Source organism: Nicotiana tabacum, chromosome 2 (genome assembly GCF_000715075.1).
Source record: "Nicotiana tabacum cultivar K326 chromosome 2, ASM71507v2, whole genome shotgun sequence".
Lineage (NCBI taxonomy): Eukaryota > Viridiplantae > Streptophyta > Magnoliopsida > Solanales > Solanaceae > Nicotiana > Nicotiana tabacum.
In genome coordinates this window covers 99899232-99921149 of record NC_134081.1, presented here as the reverse complement: position 1 = coordinate 99921149, position 21918 = coordinate 99899232, and the positions used below count along the sequence as shown (strand labels likewise).

The following is a 21918-nucleotide window of genomic DNA, read 5'->3' as shown; positions in this document are numbered from 1 at the left end:
CTACCCGCCTGATAGCCAAAAGTCACCCTACAGTCAACTTGAGAAATCATCTAAACCTCAAATTGCCAACTTTCGGCAAAACAATACAAATCAACATTCCGTACCACCGAATTCGATTCCGGACAAACACTGTTCCAGGGTTGTTTTCACAAAAATCAAAATTTGGTCAACATTTCCTACTTAGACTTCTAAACCAAGAACGAAAGAGTCCAAAACAACCTGAAACCTTTCCGGAACGAAAACAATCAACCTCGCAAGTTATAAAGCCAAAATTACATATGTGTAAAGCATCAAAAAGGGAAAGGAGGCACAAATACACAAAACAATCGGTCGGGTCGTTACAAATAATGACTACCTATACAACCTTAGAATTTTTTATTCTTTTTTGATAGATTTTTTTTAGCTTTTTATTTTCCTGGGATGGATGATAAAGACATGAAAGGAAAGATGGATAGATCATACATCCACTTAAAAAATATAGGGATACTGGCAACGTCAGAAAGGGAAGAAAGAGAAAGAGAGAGAAAAATGATTTGGGATGAAAGAAAAAGAGAGGAGAAAAGTTAGCTGCAGATAAAACAAAAATAGGAAGATAGATGTCCAGATAATTATTTTTGATTGCATAGGTATATACTGTAATTATTTCTAGAATAAATAAAGCCGGATAATATTTTTGGGTAGAATAGGTATATAGCATAATTTACTCTTCGCAAAAAACCAAAGTTAAAATTTACATAAATATAACGATTAACGAGAGGCACACAAAACAGTGATAGTATCATTCTATTCAGACTTTTGTAAAAGTACTCTACGGTAGCATAGTCCATGGCATTGATTGCATTTCTGCTCATTATTACATTCCTACTGTAGCTGAAACTTTTGGCTGGCCTAAATTCAACTTCTTAACTAGCTAAATATTAATGTTCTGTAAAAGCAAATCAATATCAAAATAGGATCGACAGGGGGCAGCACTCAAATAAAAAATCACTTTTATTTTTATTTTGATAAATTTCTATGGTATCAAACTTATTGGATAATTCTATTTTTTTTCTGCGCTATTATGGGAAAGAAGTCCTGGCTCCTAGCAATGACAAAATTATCTCATCTATCTAAATTATGCTGTTAAGAATAAATTTGCTAATTTGAATGATAATATATGGGCCGTAGCACACATGTCCATACTAGACTTTTGGGCCAGTATTTAAAGTCCAAATGAACTCAGAACTAGTTCTACGATTTAAGTCCAAATATCTCGGGCTTGTCGTACTGGAATTCCAAATCCTTGTCAATATAGGAAGAAGTTACACGCCTACATAAATGCCCCGAACTGTTTCTAGCCTACACAATCCTCCTCTTGATATTCTTGCTCCTCTTCCATCCATGGCGAGCTGGGCAGAATTGCCGCACGATCTCATTCCTGTGATCGCAAAGCGTATTAAAGTGATGGAAGATTTCATTGCTTTTGGTGCTGTTTGTACCTCATGTCGAACTGCTGCCACTAAGGATAATTTTGATTTGCTTTCTCCCCAACTTCCGTTGCTTATGCTGGCTGATAGAGATGATGATTATCGAGAATTTTACTCTCTGTCCAAGGAAAAAGTTTCACGCATATTTCTCCCAGAAGCTAGAGGGCGAGAGTGTTTTCTATCAGAGGGGTGGCTGTTTACCATGTCATGTAATGGTGAGTTTAACTTGTTGCATCCTTTCTCCCGTAACCAAATTCAACTTCCTTCACGACAAGCCTTAAGTGATTTTGAGGGTCTCGACGAAGTACCTAAAGGACAAATCTATCGCTGTATAGACAAAGCTATCTTATCTGCCAATCCTTCTCATACATCAGATTATGTACTGGTGATTTCCTATTTTAATTTTAGTAACTGCTTGGCTTTTTGGCGACCTGGAGACCTCAACTGGACTAATATTGACACTAGAAATTTCGGGGGCGCAGTCGCTACTATGAATTATTATAAGGGTCAATTTTTTGCTGTCTTTTACACTGGTGAAGTTAGGGTTTTTGACGTTGCAGGGCCTAGTATTGCTCAACCAATTGTAAAGTCGCACTTTCTTGTACGGCTTAAAGATAAGATCTTTGATGAAGCGTCAGTCCAGTTCTATCTAGTTGAGTTGCAAGGTGCACTATTACTTGTTACCCGGTTTGCCCATCATAATGAAGAAGAAGATGGTTATGATACTTTTAAATTTAAACTATCTGAACTAGATGTAATAAAACGTGAATTGAGGGACATCAACGACTTGGGAGATTCAACAATTTTTTTGGGCCGTAATGGAGCAAGTTCTATTGACTCTTCGAAGTTTAAAGGAGTCAAGCCTAATCACATATATTTTACTGATGATTGGGTTGAGGAATTTAACTACGTGAAAGGTGGTGGTGGAAGGGATATGGGAGCTTACGATCTTGAAGATGGAAAAATCGAATCTTTTTATCCTGGATTATCACTAAGTCGTATTTGCCCGCCAACTTGGGTCATACCGTCATTCAGATAATGTGATTTCACTCGTCTCCGCTCATGAATTATAGTATGCTTATTTATTATTATTTCCAAATTATCATTCTAAAGTTAAGTTGATCTATTTATTTTCCTTCAATGTAATCTTCTAATCTTGTAATTGTGGCTAATGGATGGTGGATGATGTATGAATGTTATCCTATTTAATCAATTCTAATTGTGCTTTCTCTAGATGGCTTATGATATTTAGTTTGCAAATATTAACCCTTCATTTGATTCCCCTCCTACATTCAATCTCTTTCCAGTATGTCATTGTAGTTGTAGTAGGGAGAATTTTATAATAAAGACATACACGGCGCAGGTTTAAAATGTTATTAACTTAGAGTTGGGAGGATGAAGCAGGTTGGATCCAGGCTTCAGTTGTAACACACACTTATATCTCACTCAGGAAGGACCATTATCTACCTATAAAATATTTTGCTTGATGGTGTTATGGAGCCCGAGATCAAATGGTAACAATACTTTCATCTGATACATTTCCAAAGTTGTTCAATAAGAATTCTATATGCTATTTGCTTTACACAGTTCAGCTTTTTGTTGCATTATTAGATTTATTTTGATTGACTTTTTGATAAGTAATCTTATTAACAACACCTAGGAGGAACTGTATAGGAATGAAATTATCTGGATTTGATCCCTCAATTATGTATCAGATCAATGAGCTTCGGTACAAATTCTATATTATTTGCAATGCACTAATAGTCTAATAGTCAAATTATTTAAACATTCATAGTGTACAAAAGATAAGTCTTCTACTTTCCTTTGAAGCTTCTAAAAGTTATTTCAAGCTAAAACTTCCCAGCATATACTTGAAAAAAATTGTTCTCCAGATTTGCCCCTGCCAGCTGTCTATGTAGCATCACCAGTGCATCCATTGTGGTTTAGGAAGATGCACCAACCCTCAATTATATACGGAATCAATGAATTCCAGTACAAATTCTATACTTTTTGCAAGAGACACTTTGCAAAAGATAAGTGTTCTACTTTCCCCCGAAGCATCTACGGGTTCTTTCAAGCTAAATCTGCCCAATGCATACTTTAAAAAAATTGTTCTCCAGATTGCCCCTGCCAGCTTTGTAAGTAGCATTGTCAGTGCATCCATTCTGGTTTAGGAACATGCACCAACCCTGCCATATATATCTTATCTCACATTTCACATAAGCATCTTGTTATGTACTCCTTTTAACTGCAATTTTCGTTTTCTGGAATGGCACAAAATATGTGTGGAAAGTTTCTTACCAGGAAGGAGGGAGAGTTGCAGAATTGATTTTGATCCTTGACTTGACTAGCCTAAAATGCTCTCACTTTCTAGATTCTTGGTTGATGAGGATCTGTACTACCATTGAATAGAAGAGAGGGAAGAGAGACAGAAAGGAAGTAGGCTAGATCTTCATATCTAGAAATGCCCAGGCTAGCTTTTCGATGAGGGAAAGTTTTCTACATATATAGTGTTTTGAGAGGAGCCAGGACCTAGTGCAAGTTTTCCGTACTCTAGGGAATCTAAGCATGGGCGATGCTATTCTTAGCAAAACAAATGTTAATCTTTGTCAAGATGTCTCCTTCTGATTAGAAAAGAAAATGTACCAGAAGTCAGAGCAACTTATATCCTTGTTTTGACACTGAGAAGTAGTAGATAATAGAATGTTACATTCTCAATCTTTCGAAAAGAATATGGTACAAGTACTTCTTTTTCTTTCTTTCTTTTTCTTGCCTTGTATGTTGGGTTCCCTTTAAGTTTTCCATTTTCCTTGACAGGTTAGGTTCTGAATAGATTGCCATTGTTTCACTTCTTAGGAATTCCTTTTCTTTCTTTTTTTATCTTTTGGCTGTATATGAACTGATTCTTTTAGACTTCTCAGTGTTACCTGACTGCACTTCTATATTTTATACACCTACTAAATATAAGTAGCAGGTAATAATAAGAAAGGAGAGAGAATTGTCTCAATGTACACAGTATTAGGTTTTCAATTTGATGAATTGAATCAGATGTTTGGTCTTTCTAGGGAAACATATTGTATGCAATGATGTGCTCTTTCCTTAATGGGAGAAATATTTAAGGAGTTCAATCTTACCTTTACCAAATGTGTAATTGAAATGTATTCTAGATATAGTCTTCAGTTTCATTAGCATTATAGAGAGGATCAGATACATAACACTACATTGACCTTATAGTATATCTTCGAACTCATTCAATTCCGTAGATCCGCTGCCCTTTATTCCATTCTTCTTTCCTTCTGGACAGAAGTATATCTCCACTTGCATTGGTTACTTTCCAGCAGTCCTATGATGTTGCTCCAGGTGAAATTTGTTATGATTTCTTTTTGGGTCAGAAAAAGTTTTCTGCTCTTGAATTCTAAGTTATAAGTAGGACAGGAAGGATAGGTGAGATGCCCTGAGGTTTCACTACGGAGTATTTTGTTAAATTTTTTAACGGAATCTAACTGGACAGTTTATATAAAGTAACAGATTTGTGTCTTTCGGAAATGGTAGTTTGGCCTCAAAAGAGTAGAAATTATGTCCACATGCTATATAAGGCCTTTTAAGTACAAGGAGTGTGTCCCTTAACTAAGGACCTATTCTTGAACTGGTGATTGATTATTTACACCTCGCTTTCCTGTTAGATAGCAGTATCATAGTTGCTTGTTTGAACATCTTTAGCATACCAGATAGCTTGGAATTTTGGCTCTTTAACTTTAGTATCACTAGCCTTGGTAGAGCTGGCATTTTCAACACAGTAGAAAGGCATATTAATGCTTCTTACTGTGAAACTTGAAACAACTGCTGTGTTTAACCATTCTGTGCACTAATCTGCTTATCGTTGCTGCACAGTAGTATTTTTGTTGTCATACATGTTATTTGTATGATTTTGGCTTTCTAATATGTGAACATCACACACCTATGCGTCTTCTAGTTTTTACTAGTGTGCTTAAGGAATCTAACAAACATTGGCTGAGTTTTGATGAAAACATGAAATGTTTTGGACATTCTTTTGAAACATACTAGAAAGGAAAGTAAGACACATAACTAATACAGGGATTTACATATTAGGACATGATCTAAAGAAGTAGGTTTTGGATTATGAGTACTTAGCTCGACATATTAGGGCTTCATATCTTTAATTATGAACGTTGTTCCTTACATGCATCGTTTCTGTAATTTGTTAACGCAAATAACATAAAGGCGTTCCCTCTTTTTTTTGGGCTATTTGTTGGATAGTCAGTTATAATAAATCCTTTCAGCTTGATATAGATTGCAGATAGATGCCTCTATTGATGAGATAACGGCCATTTTAAGTTGCATAATGTGCCATACTGAATTGGCACAACTCTGCTTGCATGACATGTCATGGGGAGGACGATGGCTTTTTTAATGAGTTGCATGGATTGAATTGGCAAAATCCTGAGTGCTGCAAAACTGTGAGTAATACTAGGAATAAATTCTAGCTTTATAAACAACCATGTCTATACTTCTGTTTTATGTACTTATGCTGTGCCAGTTAGACGGATCATTCTGCATGCTTGTATCTCACATTTCACATGAGCATCTTAGTTATGTACTCCTTTTAACTGCAATTTTTGTTTTCTGGAATGACGCGAAATATGCGCGGAAAGATTCTTACCAGGAAGGAGGAGAGTTGCAGAATTGATTTTGATCCTTGACTTGACTAACGTAAAGTGCTCTCACTGCCTAGATTCTTAGTTGATGAGGATCTATACTACCCTTGATGGCTTGAATACAAGAGAGAAAATAGAAACGGGTGGGACGTAGGCTAGATCTTCATATCTAGAAGTGTCCAGGTCAGCTTTTCGATGAGGGAAAGCTCTCCACATATAGTGGTTTTTGAGAGGAGCCAGGACCTGATGCAAGTTTTCTCTACTCTAGGGAATCTAAGCATGGCAATGCTGTTCTAAAAACAAATGTTAATCTTTGTCAAGATGTTTCCTTTTGATTAGAAAAAGAAAATGTCAACTTATATTTTTTATTTTGATGCTGAAATGTACTAGTTAATAGAATGTACATTCTCAATCATTAGAAAAGAAAATGTTACAAGTACTTATTTTCTTTCTTCCTCTTCTTGCCTTGTATGTTGGCTTCCCTTTAAGTTTTACATTTTCCTTGGCAGGTCAGGTTCTTAATAGATTTCCATAGTGACCTTATGCGTAACAGTTATCTTCTTGATTGCTGCACAGAAGGAAACTAACATTTGGTGGGTGTTTTAACTTATGTGCTGAAAATCCTTGTGGTTCATCAGGATTTGTGGCCAAAATTCTGGTGATCATCACAACATGTCGGTGAGAAAATTCATCATCACATTTTTGCTTCAAAATTCATCCAAATGACTTCAAATTTGATATACAACTATCTAATACCAACCCTGACAATTTTCGATTATTAGATTCAACCTAAACCTTCAAAAATTAATAGATCCACTTTGTCTTCTTCAATAATTTCTTTTTCAAGCGCAATAAAATCCAACAATGGTGTTTTCAGTCTCCTCCGACCAAACCAATTCAAATCATTTAGGATAGACAATAAAGGCTCAATGGAACATTACGTCATTACCCACTCAATTAATAGATCCTCTTTGGTTCCTGCATGTTCTTTCTTAATTAATTGTCTTTGCTTAACATTTTCCTGTACATTATCACTTCGAAAAACTTTTAAGTGAATGACGACAGTAGAAGAATCGAGATAGTCAGTATTTGTTCTTCAAGTTCTTTTCTTTAACATTTCATGAATCTCTTTTAATGCAGCCGTGTTGGGAAAGGATTCTTAGCAAAAGGCGTCACCTTTGAAAACTATGCGGGACCAAGCATGCACCAAGCAGTGGATCTTCTGAGTAGCTCAGACTTATCGGCTTTCGACCAATGCAGCGTTCTCGCATACCAAACCTGTTCAGTGCCCAAGGAAGAGAAATCCAAAGCAGAATACTGGGATTTCAATCCTGAACTGCAAAGTGGAAGCTGTTGTGGATTTGATTCCTGTACAATCATCGTTCAAGAGTTGTCTAGGACGTCCCTGGAAAGAATATTCGAGAACTGTCTTTCTTCAGTCGTACATTGGCAGTTTAATAGAGTCTGTTGTATGGTTGGAATGGAATGGTGATTTTGCATTGAAGACACTTTATGGTGAGTACATGAACAGAGGACCAGGTTCAAATACTAGTGTCAGAGTGAAGTGGCCTGCTGGTTATTGAATCACCAACAGTTCTGCCGAGGCCAGTCAATTTACAGTTGGGAATTTCAGTCAGGGTGGGGAAGGGCTACCACCTACGGGCTTTCCTTTTTTATCTGACTTCCTCCTAATAGTTTCTCTTACAATTTTATGGGTGCTAGCTACTAGATTGTTTTCTACTGAACTGATTAATTCCCCGTTTGAGGAGTGTGAAATCAAGCGGTAGCCTGTATTCTTGGGGAAATTCATGTCATTCGTATTACTTATTCACAGGAACAATGATCTGAAATTTTGCATATTACTATTCATCACTTCAATTGTTACGAACTCTACTCGAGAATTGGCCCCGGAGAAGCATGAAGATCAACTCGGGCCTGCTCTAAATTCAGATGCAGTAACAAGGCTAGATAATGCAATAAAAGATTAGCAGATTGTGAGTGGAAGCCTGGTTGAAACTACAAGTGTTTGTAGCTATAAAAGGAAAGAAACCACGAGACAGTAGCCTTCCTTTTGTGTTTTATCGTTTCCTGGCCTTGTTTTTCCCTAAGTTGAGGATTGCAAGCTTGTAATCTCTTTTATTTCAGTTTAATATTAAGCTTTTCTGTTACATTAACTTTTCTAGATTTGTATGACGTAAATGATTAAAACTTACTTTTTCTTGAAAGTTGACGGGGAGCCGTAAGATTATTTTTTATGTTTCGGTAGCCAGAAAGTTTAACGGGTCATTGTAATTAAAGAAAGATGTAATATAATGGGTGATATTTGGAGAGAATAATATCTTCAGGGGAATTAGCTTTAGCTTTATGCTTTTATAGGACTTAATATTGTACAACTATTCTGTGTAATATATTAGGGTCAATAACTCTAAAAAAGGAATAGAGAGGATATTCCGGATTAATAGCGCGTTTGGCCAAGTTACTCCAAAGCCAAAGACTAACTACACTGTCATATTGTCATCTTCATAATATTAGTAATAAAAAAGAATTAATAGCAAAAAAAAAAAGTCTGTATCACTGATCGTGAGTAATTTGATGAATAAACACATGCATGCATGTTTACCCTCAAAAATCGGATAACAATTGAATTTGTTAGTGGTTATAAGGACATGTGAATTAACTTGATGCAAAGCGATAAATTAGATTGTAATTGAAATAAATAGCGATAAAATAAACTGCAAAACCACAGGAATTGGATGATTTCAATTTAAGAATGACAGTCACTCTTGAGTTGAATATACCTTTATTGACAGAAAAAATATCAAAGAGTATGAGCTTGGAAAATGTATTGCTTATGAGCGTATGTTACAATGTATTTCATGGATTGTCAAGTCCCCTTTATATATTGAGGGAGACATGCCCTTTAGGGTATTATTTAATTGTACTATAAAAACATAAGTCCTTGATTTTGAAGACCGTTGGTTCCCTTTTTGACTAGTTCTGTGACTTCCGCCATAATGATCGGTTAATGGCAAGAATCACGGACCCTTGTCGGATGAGCTGGCAGAGCTTTCTTCGAGACCGTTAGAAACAGGACCGGTTACACCTTGAGTACTATATTCCGCCCTCGGTTGACCATGTTGGATGTCAGATCGAACCTCGGACTTCAATTTTTACCCTATTACAGATGTACCGACCTTGGCCCTCCATTTCTCAAGCTCGATCGAACACCGAGCTCGATTTTACCCATATACAGATAGTCCCCTCATTTTTCGGAGAGTAGATGACGAGAAACGATATGAGCCTCATACTCTCATTATGACGCAAGTGACAAAAATATGACGTCAAGATCCCCTTACTTTTCAGAGAGCAAATGATGGGAAACGATTCGAGCTTTCGATTCTTACTTCGATAAAACATGACGATGAATTCATGACGTAAGTGATAAGAATAGTGGAAACATCCCGTCGGTCTAGTCTTTGAGGCATTAAATGTGTGTCATTTAACGGTCGGCCATCTTGGGATGTGAACCGTCGTGATGTGAACAGCCGTTTGGGAACACTATAAATACCCTTCAATCCATTCATTAGAACCTTTTCCTTTCCAACTCTTGCCCTTGCATTTTAAGAGAACTTCATCATCTTCATCTTCTGGTTTTCTGGTTTTCTGATTTTCTGGTTTTAAGCTTAAGAACTTCCTTCCTTGTGAGTTCTTTGAATTTTCTTGATAAGTTACCTGCTAGTTACAACTCCTCTTTTACCAACATCTTCTTCTCTCCTCTATTTAGAAAAAATGGCAAAGACTTCAAAATTTGTTCCTAAAAAAGAAACCCCTTCTTCCACGAAACCATCGGAAAATATTTCACATGTTGCTACTAGGGAACCAACACTGGAACCCCCTCTAAAGTCGTTTGTCCCTTCGGGGTGCCCAACCGGGGCCGACTTCAAGATCGATAACACCCCCTTGGTACTGGGTCGGTGTGAGCCGGTCTCGAGGTACATATGCACTATTACTCACAGCATCCTCGATAAGGTCAAAGAGGACTGTCACTGGGAAGATAAACTCGTTGTGATCCCTACCCCCGAGGAATCGATCACCACCTACGTTGAGGGTTTTCTAAGTGTTTATACTTACCCTTTCACGCTGGGTCCCTTAGACCCAGTCATCATAGCCTTTTGCAAAAGGTACGAGGTAACTCTCGGGCATATTCACTCCTCGTGCTGGATAATTGTAATTTTTCTATGTTTCTTCGTGAGCAAAATCGAGGGGTGTCCATTTACTATCGACCACCTCATGCGCCTGTACAACCCTCAACTTTACCGAAGGGGGATTAATCAAGCTACCACATCGAGCCACTAAGGCCATATTCTCGAGTATCGACGAGGATTGGGACCGGGGCTGGTTGGGCCGATTCGTTCGAGTGAGGACCTCGGACTTGATCCCGGTTGCGGATATGCCATTTCATGAGAAATGGAATATGAAACGTAAGTATAACTTTGCCTTCAAGATTTCTTTTATTGCTTTTCTTTTTCATCCCTTCTCATCGATGTTATGTGATGATGCAGTTGCTGCCCAGATGCCGGATGTTGTTCCTCGACTCAATGAGTGGGTCGAGGGCATTGTGACACAGAGACCTTATTTCGAGCGCTTATGGCGTGATCTCTCGAAGGGCCGATGGGAGGCCCGTAATCATGGTGAGAATTTCTTCTCTAAGTTATATTTGATCTTACTTTCACATCATTGATCTCTGAATATTTTTATTTTCTCTTTGTAGGTCTACCAAAAGACGTTGAAATGAGGCCTCCATCAGTCGATGATGACATATATGCCGATCCCCCTACTCCGAAGCAGGATAAAGAAAAGAAAATAAGAAAAGCTCTTAATCACTCGATCCCTGAAAAGAAGAGACCGAGGAAGTGGTTGGCGCGCAAACCTAAGAATGCCAGCTCCCGAGAACTCTCATCCTACTCACTTCAATGGTTAAGGGATGAGTCCGAATAAGAAGAAGATTCTGAGTTGGTGGCCCGCGTGAGAAGCGGTTCCGAAATGCCTCAAGCCATGGAGGCCGTAGAAGAAGCAGTGGCTGAAGTTTCCGAGCCAGGAAGGGTCGAGACCGATTTGCCCCGAGCCAGCGAGGCCATAAAAGAAACTGTGATCGGTACATCTCGGTCAGAAAATAATGTGCCTACAGAGGCTCTTGGGGTGATTGATCTACCTGGGTCGCCTTCGTTTACCAATTCTATGATAAACGAGGCTCATGCGTTGAAAGGTAACATCGGCGAAGGGGCCCAAGGAGCAGCCGATTCTTTCCACAATTGTTTGACGGTCTGGATTCTACTGCTTCGGAGGATGTCACCAGTTTGGGCGACTTACTGATACCAAGGAAGATACCGTCCCCGGGAGCTGGCGGGCCTTCTTCAAGCCCAAAATTAGTGAATCATTTCCCCGTTCCGAGTATTGATCCTACTCGGAGACGTGCAATTTTTATGTCCATTCTGAAGGACGCCCGTGTTCTCTCTGCCCTGGTGGGGATTGCTAGTTACCTTCGGTGCTGGGTGATTGAAGATGATCAAGCTAGAATGAACGAGGTGAAAGCGCCCTGCCTGTTCAACGAAACTTAATATGCGCTGAATCGGGTAATTTTTGAATGTCCTTTTATTATATACTTAGATTCAATAATGAATAATCCTAACATTTTCCTTTATGCTTGCAGGCCTCGGTGCTTCATCACGAGGCCTTTCTCCAATATCGGGAAGAGTTCAAGCGTCACGAGGCCGAGACTCGGGAGCTTGCCGAGAAGAAAGATGCTTACAAGCTTCTTAGTGAGAAGCTCCATGCCGAGTTAGAAACGGCTCAGAAGGAGCATGCCGGTTTGGTCGAGCAGCTAATAGGAATATTCAAACTTAGTGATGATGATTCAGACACATTGGCTAACGTCTCGAACCCACATATTCAAAAGAGGCTTGACCAGATCGGGAAGCTCCAAGTGGAGGTGGACATGGTGAAGGCTGAGGCCGAAGAATGGAAGAAAAATATGGACCGCCTGGTTTCGGAAAAAGAGACTGCCCGGGCGCAGTTAGCTTCGGCTGAGGTTCAGTTTCGGGCTATAAAGTAGAAATATCTGGTGTAGGCCAATACGATCGAGGGACTCCATTCTTAGTTGGCTTCGGTTGTTTTTGGTTAAGAGACCCTGACCAAGGAGCTTAAGGCGGCCAAGTTAGAGGTCGTTGTGACCAAGACCGAGGCCGATGATAAAGTGGCTCAGTTCAAGGCCGATGCCGAGGCCATTCAAGAACAAGCGAAAAACATGGTGAAGCATGCGAGGTGGCAATCCAGAAGGGAGACCCTCGAGGGAGTCCATGCTTAGAGTTTTGACATATTGGCTGAAATCGAGAATGCCAAGATATGCGAAGTCAAGGCCCATAAGTTGGCTTATCCCGAAGAGTATTCCGAGGGGTCTGAAGAGTCGGGTGGGTCCGATGGTGGCGAAGACCCTATAGGCGATGATGCAGCCCCCAATGAAGATTAGGCCATTTAGGGTCTTTTTACCTTTTTTACTATATTTTGTTGAGGTCGTTCGGCCTTTTGTAAAAATTATTAACCGGGGCTATTCAGCCATTGTAAAGAAATTTTTGATATATATATAAGGTTTTTCCTTTTCATAGTTTTTGAATCTTTCCTTTGCTTTATTTGTATTCGCAAAGGTCGAAATGCCTTAGCATGAAATGATTAGTTTATGTTCGAAGGTTCGAACAAACCTTGCCTTTACTTTGTGTTAAGGCATTGTAGGGATTCGGTGTTACCGAAAACTTTTTCCCAATAATAATTTAGGTTCATAGCTTGTCAAGGATATCTTTTAAAACCGGTTATGAGAGACTTTCAAGGGCCTTATTTTTGTTACGAGTCTCGGACGTCTCCGACCCATATTAGTATGGTCGTAGCCTTTTTAGTTCGGGCGCTGCCAAATAAGCTTTTGTTCCCTCGAGTATTATTAACTCGGAACGGCCTTAGCCTTTTAATTCGGCAATGCCAAATAAGCTTCATGCCCTCGAGTGTTATTAACTCGGAACGGACTTAGCCTTTTAATCCGGGCAATGCCAAATAAGTTTCATGCCCCCGAGTGTTTTTAACTTGGAATGGCCTTAGCCTTTTAATTCGGGCAATGCCAAATAAACTTCATACCCTCGAGTAATGTTAACTCAGAACGGCCTTAGCCTTTAGATTCGGGCATGCCAAATAATCTTCATGCCCTCAAGTATTTTTAACTCGGAATGGCCTTAGCCTTTTAATTCGGGCAATGCCAAATAAGCTTCGTGCCCTCGAGTGTTTTTAACTCGGAACGGCCTTAGCCTTTAAATTCGGGCATTGCCAAATAAGCTTAATGCCCTAGAGTGTTTTTAACTCGGAATGGCCTTAGCCTTTAAATTTGGGTATTGCCAAATAAGTTTTATGCCCTTGAGTTTTTTTAACTCGGAGCGACCTTAGCCTTTTAATTCGAGCAATGCCAAATAAGCGTCATGCCCTCGAGTAATGTTAAATCGGAACGACCTTAGACTTTAGATTCGGGCATGCCAAATAAGCTTCATGCCCTCGAGTATTTTTAACTCGGAATGGCCTTAGCCTTTTAATTCGGGCAATGCTAAATAAGTTTTATGCCCTCGAGTGTTATTAACTCGGAACGGCCTTAGACTTAAAATTCGGGCAATGCCAAAGTGGCAGTCCCTAAGTGAGAGTGAATGTTCGAACTTGGATTAAGGTGGCCCTTGGGCTCGATAGCTTTAGCTTTAGGAATTTCCTTGAAAGATGTAAGAAGTACTTTAAAGGACAAGCTGTTTATGTGCAAGGAAGAATCTTCTTTTATATTCTTGTGCACAACAGTTGTATATGTATACATGTTTTGTGCTAGGGCTCGAGCGGTCTGTGTGGGCACGGTTCATTTGATTGTTTCGCCCTTACAATAAATCCTTTCCTCGTTAAAGTCAATATCTCCAAGGGTATTGCCCCCCAATGTTCGAGGTTGATCGAAGAGAGGCCTCGAATGATGTTGTGATCATTGCCATCGGTTTGTAGCCGGCCTTCGATTCTAAGTTAGCACGATTTACTTGCTGCCTCATTAAAAACCTTGCCGGAAAATCCATTTGGGACAAAACCCGTTCAAGAGAAAAAGAGTGCAACGTGTGCTTTCAGACCTAGGATCTCGTATCATCCTTTGTAGGTTGCCTGCAAGTGTCAGTTTGAAATGTAAAAAGAAATAAATAATTGGGGTCGTACCTTAGCAATAATATCGCTTTAAGTGAGTTATATTCCAGTTGTTCGGTAATTGCTTGTCGTTCATTGTTCCGAGCTTGTAGGATCCTTTTTCGGTGATCTCGATAATTTGGTACGGTCCTTCCCAGTTTGGGCCCAATTTCCCTTTGTTTGAGTTTCGGGTGCTCAGCGTGACTTTTCTTAGTACCAAGTCCCCTGTATTGAAGTGTCGAAGGTTGGCCCTTCGATTATAATACCTTTTGATCCGCTGTTTTTGGGCGGCTATTTGGGCGAGGGCGGCTTCGCGCTTTCATCTAATAGCTCCGGGCTCGTATTCATAGCTTCGTCATTTGATTCTTTCGTTGCATGTCGGAATCTGATGCTCAGTTCTCCGACCTCGACCGGTATTAAAGCTTCGGTGCCATAAACCAAAGAAAATGGGGTGGCCCTGGTACTGGACTTCGAGGTTGTACGATATGCCCATAGGACCTCAGGTAGCATTTTCTTCCATTTTCCTTTGGCGTCGATCAACCTCTTTCTGAGGTTTTGGATTATGGTTTTATTGGTGGATTTTGCTTGTCCGTTTCCACTAGGGTGGTAAGGAGTGGATAAGATTCTTTTGATCTTATGGTTGTTGATACCCAATTTTGCCCTTATATTTTTAAAATAGTATATATACTTCCAAAATATCATTTTTGCATCATTATTTAATTTACAAGATTTATACAAGTATTTTTATAATTTTTCATAATTTTTATAGCTTTAAAACTAATTTTCTTGCATTTAAATTACTTGAGTATTTATTCATTACCCCTTAAATTATTTTGTGATGATATAATCACCCAAAGTTATTATTTGCATCAACATATATGTTTCAGAATATTTTACTTTATTTTATGTAAGTATATTTGTATTTTTAAGCTATTTATATAATTTTGCAATAATAGTCTATATTCATAAATAATTATATTTTTATTACATTATTTGTGCCAAAATAGCATTATATATATATTTTTAATGTTAAGCTATCATTTTCAATCATTTTACTACGCAAGTAATATTTTTATTACTAATATATTACTTTTTATAAATTATTTTAAATAAATTTTGTATATTTAATTTATAGTCCCAACATAGGGCTAATCTTTGGCCAAATCTGGCCCAAATCATTAGCCCAACACCAAGATCCCAAGCCAAACAACACTCTAATTTGACCCGGTCGGTACCCATTTGAACGACCCGCCCCGCTCCCCTTCCTATCTTGGCCGTTGATCTCAAATGATCAATGACCCCTAATAAACTAACCCATATTCCATATATCCCTCCCCTCTAACCCTAATCTCATTTCCCCACCCAGACGCCTCTGCACTCTCTCATCTCCACTCTCACGTTAAACCCTAGCCGACCATGGAGATCTCTGCTTATCCCTTCCTTATACGCGTCCATACGCGGGTTTACTTACCTTTTCTTGTTACTATTGCTCATTTTATGGTAACTTTCGTTACCATTTCACTTATGGCAAGCCAGGTACGGCTTTGATTCTATGATTCTGGATGATATTGTGGCTCTATGCACTGGAGAAGAGAAAAATCTCTCCTGTATATGGTATATCCCTGTTGATTCCGCCATGATTGGGGCTTGTGAATGATTTGCCATAAGTTTGACTCAAACTAGGGTTTGGATTCCGATTTTTCTTTTACTAGTCCTATTACAGATTGCATGCAATATTTTCTTTCATGATTTAGGTTTAATTGATTATTTTCCTTGTTTGTTCATCCTAATTTATCACTATATAAACCCTTTACCTAATCCCCTTTAATGGACCTCATTACTGCTATTACTCTCACTATTCTCTTCTTTTACTCGTTCATTACTTTGTTACACTAGAATATTTTCTGAAACTGTTGAATTCTTGGCCGGCTGAAATCCAAGGACATAATACTATTAAACGACCTTCTTTGGTGCAAGCACTGCTCGGAGCCCTTCTCGAGGCTCTTGTGAACTATGAAGCATCAGGGATTTGGGGTTACATTGTCTTCTTTCAAATGCTGCTACTAAATCACTACTGATATTCTAAGTTCCTCACTCTTTTGCTTATTTAACTTTGCTACTGGTTAGTGCCATGTACCTTCGTAATCCTACTCCTTTCTGTTTGTGCTTATGTTATGTGCATTAGTGTTATCTGGATTTCTCTAAGTTAATTTCGATATTATGCCATTTCACATATAATTCTGCTTATTTTAGCATTACTTTATAATTCCATCAGCTTCAATTCTGTGCAAGTCTTGATGTTAACCCATATGTATATAGCTAAGTTGATTCATGACGCATGTCTGATTCGTAATTGAAATCTAATAGATGGCTTTTAAACTTTGTTTAATTTCTTGCACTGAAACTCATTTGTGAGACTATGTTCTTGCTCGAAATTGCTCTCTTCATGTTTAATCCTTTATGCCTAATTTGCTATTTCTCTGCAAGTCATGCCGAAATGCTTAGCCTAATATACCAACCTTAATTGTGTCCAACCTGAATGATCATTATGCTATTTATACCTGTTGCTTATTCTGAGTTTGGCTTCTTGCCTTGTTCTGTACTATCATGATAACTACCGCATGTCCAGAATGTGTTCTAATTCCTGTTGAGACATTCATGCTCAACCTGTTATCTTTATGGAACTCTCATGTTAGCTATGATCTTTTCCCATGCTATTTGTAACTCTACTATGTTCCTGACTTGCTCAATCTTGTGTTACTCGGTATCAATTGAGACTTTTAGAGTAGATACCATAACCAGCACTTGTCCCATAACTAGCATAAGGTTTGATGCTTGTCTAATGTGAAGGTGACATATTTTGTTCACTATAAGTCCTCTGGTATTATAATTGATACTCAGTATGTTAAAATTTTCTCATTCTCGACTAAGTGATTGCTCGAACCTATTCTGTTATGTTGTCTTCATTAAGCCTTCATGTTGAAACTTTTCATGTGGAGGCTATGCTCTATTTGTTCTTGTCTATGACTCTATTAGATTTTCATGCTTAAATCTTGTGTCTAAGGTTCTTTAGGCTAATTCTGAATCAGTTTACTTTTGAAGCTCTTTTGTTTTGGAATAGTTCACTATCCTATGATGGTCAATTCTGTTACTTTAGCTTTATTTCTAAAAATGCAAGCATGAATCTACCTTGTGAAATTGTCTGTATTTCATGTATTCTTGTCCATGTGTTTTGGCTAGAATTGTTGTTAGCCTTAGGAATTAAGTATAAAAATTGTTAATCAATTCCATGAGTATTTTGTCACATGTAAGGCTGAATTGGGCATTCCTTTGGTTAAGTGAGTTATTCATTTACGCCTGGTATGTTGGTCCTGCTTTGGTACTAGAGGTCTAAAATGCAATGTTCGCATTTGAAGTTTGGGCTTGTTGTCCGTGTGAAGTTCTGAGCATAGTGGAAGGCTAAGATGTGTTACTGGGTTATTTTATATTTGTAGTTGGTCCGGAGCTTTGTTCAATATGGTCTGTAATAACTTGTAAAATTGAACAATTGGGGAAACCAGTGAAATTGGGGAAACGGGTACATTCTAATTATCACATGAATGGGTAGAAAACATGCCTATAGGATCTATGTGGTCTATTTGCTATTTGCTTTATACTCCTTTAGTTTCATGTGTAGAAAGCCTGCCTATAGGAATCATGTACACACTTCACTTAACTTGTCAAAACATGCTAGTTCAAGTATTTGCTATACTTGTTTTCATGTCTGCTACTGTGCACATTTAGACAACATGCCTTACTAATCTAGATACCATGTTTATAGGATTTTAAATAACCAATTGGTCAAATTGCTTCTATTACTTTAGTACACTGCCTCGCCTAGATGACATGCCTATAGGAATAAAGTGTTATAAAATCAACTTAATTGTCAATTGCTAGAAATCCTACCTATAAGATGTTGTTGCGCATAAAGCTATTTATGAGATCAGTGTTGTTAATACTAGACTATCAAAGTTGTGTCACTGCCTAATCACGCAACTGGTAGGAACCACGCCTATAGGACATTAACATCTGCCTAAGGTGCACGCTTATAAAAATCAGCATTAGTAATCTGGTCACTCGTATCGCTTTATTGCCTCATCAACAATTAAAATCATGCCTATAGGACTTGCGATATTTTAACCTGCCTATACGCTGCTTATATAATGCTGGAATCCATAATTACCTAGAAACCATGCCTATAGGACTTTAAATTTTGATTCTGAAATCATATAGTGCCTAATCTAAAAATCTGTGACTGATCGTGTGCTTTTGTGCTTATGTGTGGAGGCTAACTTGAGCCTTCCATTGCTATTATGTGCAGTCCTACCTGTTTTGAATATCGCCTAGTTTTTATCATTTTGAGCATCATAAGTAAAGTCTAAAATCACCCAAATAGCGGTCCAAAGCCTTCTGGACCATATGTATGGGATGGGTAGTGCACGCATAGGGTACGACCTAGAATTGAATTAGAACGCCTTTAGGTAAACAACTTTAACATAGTAATTAGGTAGCAGGAGATGATAGTTTGTGCCCGCTGAATAATACGAGCAACTCCTGTCTAAAGGAAGTTACGAAGTATTATTTATGTTGCACGGGGTAATCCTTTAGGCTAAAAAACTTAGGACCCCCCCTCCCCCCCTTTTTCTTTATATACTTGATATCCACAATTAGTCTTTTAATATAGACCGATGCATTTGTATCCTTGTAGTCATACTAAGATTTGTGTCGATTCTAATATGTTTTGATAAGACTTTTTAACTTTTAATCTCTCTTTATTTATTTGATCACCTAGCCTAGTTACATAATCCACATAGTTTAAAATTCGTCCGGGACCTACAGTTTTGGACTTCGAAGAGTGCCTAACACCTTCTCTCCGAGGTAATTTGAGTCATTACCTGATCTTTGGTGACGTTGACTAGTCAAACAGAGTTATTCTCAAATAGGTGCCCTAATGCACCTTAAAAATTATTAGGTGGCGACTCTTCTCTTTTAATACCCATTTAAAAGAGTCATCACACGTCGAAGCCTGATTTCGCGAGAAAAAAGGCACGATAATAGTCTTTGACAAACTTGCTTACTTTGCTGCCAATAAACTATTTTTCGTTATCGCACACAATCTCGGCTGGTATTCCGAATCGACATACGATGTGGTCCCAGATAAAATGGATGACTTCTTTTTCTATGACCTTTTCATATGCTTGTGCTTCCACCTATTTAAAAAAATAATCAGTCATAGATAAAATAAATTGAGCCTTACCGGGTACCCGCAGAAGGGGGCCAACGATATCCATTCCCCATTTCATGAACAACCAAGGCGACAAAACCGAATACAGCAGCTCCTCGAGTTGATGAATCATCAGAGCGTGTCTTTGGCATTCATCATATTTTCAAATGGACTCCCTCACATATTTTTCCATGTCGATCCAGTAGTAACCAACTCTGATTATTTTTTAGACCAGCGATTCGACGCCCGAATGATTTCCACATGTGCCTTCATGGATTTCTCTCAGAACGTACTCAGTATCCCCCGGACCTAGACATATTGCAATTGGACCATCGAATGTTCTTCTGAACAGGGTTCCGTCTTCGGCTGGGCTAAATCGGGTTGCTTTTGTACGCAGGGCCCTCGACTCTTTCGGGTCCGAGGGAAGTTTTCCTGTCCTGAGCTAATTCGGGTTGCTTTTGTACGCAGGGCCCTCGACTCTTTCGGGTCCGAGGGAAGTTTTCCGGTCCTGAGATATTCCAGGCACTTGTTCCTCCATTCCCAAGTTAGGCTCGTCCAGTTGATCTCAGCGTGGCCTTCTTCCACCACCAATCTCATAAACTGCACGACTTCTCCCGAATTGAACTCATTGTCTTCGACCGACAATCCCAAGTTAGCGAGGGCATCGGCTTCGCTGTTTTGATCCCGAGGTACATATTGCAAAGTCCATTCTTTGAACCGATGTAATGTCACCTGTAATTTGTCCAAGTATACCTGAATTTGTTCTTCCCTGACCTCGAATGTTCCATTAACTTGGTTTACCACAAGGAGAGAGTCACACTTGGCTTCGATCACCTCTGCCCCCAAGCTTTTAGCTAATTCAAGTCTTGCGATCATGGCCTCATATTCGGCCCCGTTATTAGTCAATTTCATAGTCTTAGTAGATTGCCTAATTATTTTACATGTTCGTAGCTTTAGTACGATGCCAAGACCGGACCCTTTTGCGTTTGAGGCCCCATCCGTAAAGAGGGTCCAAATTCCAGAGAAAGTCCTCGAGTTAATCAATAACTCCCTTTCGACCTCGGGTATTAAGGTCGGCGTAAAGTCGTCCACGAAGTCAGCCAAAATTTGGGACTTAATGGCGGTCCAGGGCCGATACTCGATATCGTAACCACTTACTTCCAAGGCCCATTTGGCCGATCGGCCCGAGAGTTCGGGCTTATGCATCACGTTCCTTAACAAGTAAGCTGTTACGACACATATGGGGTGACATTGGAAGTATGGTTTTAGTTTCCTGGAGGCGCTTAGCAAGGCGAATGCCAGTTTTTGTAGGTGAGGTAGCTATTTTCGGCCTCACCTAAGATCCTACTAACATAATAAATCGAAAATTGCGTACCTCGTTCCTCCCGAACTAGGACTCTATTTACTGCTATCTCCGAGACCGCCAAGTACAAGTACAGTTGTTCGTCTGTCTTCGGTGTGTGAAGTAGTGGTGGGCTCGATAAATATCTTTTGAGCTCCTCCGGAGCTTGTTGACATTCAGGAGTCCATGAGAAGTTATTCTTCTTTTTCAACAGTGCGAAGAATCGGTGGCTCTTGTCGGACGACCTTGAAATAAATTGCCCCAGAGCGGCTATGCGCCCAGTTAGCCTTTGTACGGCCTTTATGTTGTCTATGACTGTGGTATCTTCTATGTTTTTGACCTTGTCGGGGTTGATTTTGATTCCTCGGTTGGATACCATGACCCGAGGAATTTACCTGATCTAACTCCGAATGCACATTTTTCTGAGTTCAGTTTTATATTGTACTTTTTCAATATGCTGAAGGTTTCCTGTAAGTGTTTTAAATGGTCCTCTGCTCGCAGGGAGTTAACCAACATATCGATAATGTAAACTTCCATCGATTTTCCTATTTGTTCTTCGAACATCCGATTTACTAAGCGTTGGTATGCGGCACCATCATTTTTTTAATCCAAACGACATTACATTATAACAGTATGTGCCATATTTAGTGATGAAGGAGGTTTTTTCCTGATCACCTGTGTCCATCCGTATTTGGTTGTACCCGGAATAGGCATCGAGAAAACTGAGGACCTCGTGGCCGACTATGGTATCGATCATGCGGTGATGTTGGAAAAAGAAAAGGAGTCTTTGGGCCATGCTTTATTCAAATCTTTGTAATCTACATATATTCTTAGTTTATTCCCCTTTTTAGGGACTATCACTATATTTGCCAACCAATTCGGGTATTTAACCTCTCTAATGGACCCTATTTTAAGGAGTTTAGATACCTCTTCCTT

At 39.0% G+C, this 21918-nt stretch overlaps 1 protein-coding gene across 16 annotated transcripts; it reads left to right on the top strand.

The window, feature by feature from the left end:
• Positions 1-1268: 1268 nt before the first annotated feature.
• Positions 1269-8316, top strand: LOC107789537 (putative F-box protein At4g22060). Of its 16 annotated transcripts, none has more exons than XR_012701986.1 (5): positions 1287-2506; positions 2830-2980; positions 5778-5944; positions 6652-6820; positions 7283-8316. XR_012701986.1 is itself a non-coding variant. In XM_075236777.1 (2 exons), the coding sequence occupies exon 1, from the start codon at positions 1318-1320 to the stop codon at positions 2503-2505; it is 1188 nt and encodes a 395-aa protein (XP_075092878.1). In that variant the 5' UTR covers positions 1287-1317; the 3' UTR covers position 2506; positions 7283-8316. The 16 variants fall into 16 exon arrangements, 1 of the variants encoding a protein (XP_075092878.1); XR_012702001.1 differs by having other exon boundaries at positions 5768-5944; positions 6719-6820; XR_012701987.1 differs by having other exon boundaries at positions 5768-5944.
• The last annotated feature ends 13602 nt before the right edge of the window (positions 8317-21918 follow it).

Excerpts from the sequence above, each read along its gene's own strand:
- LOC107789537 (XM_075236777.1), top strand. The coding sequence starts at position 1,318 with ATGCCCCGAACTGTTTCTAGCCTACACAATCCTCCTCTTGATATTCTT.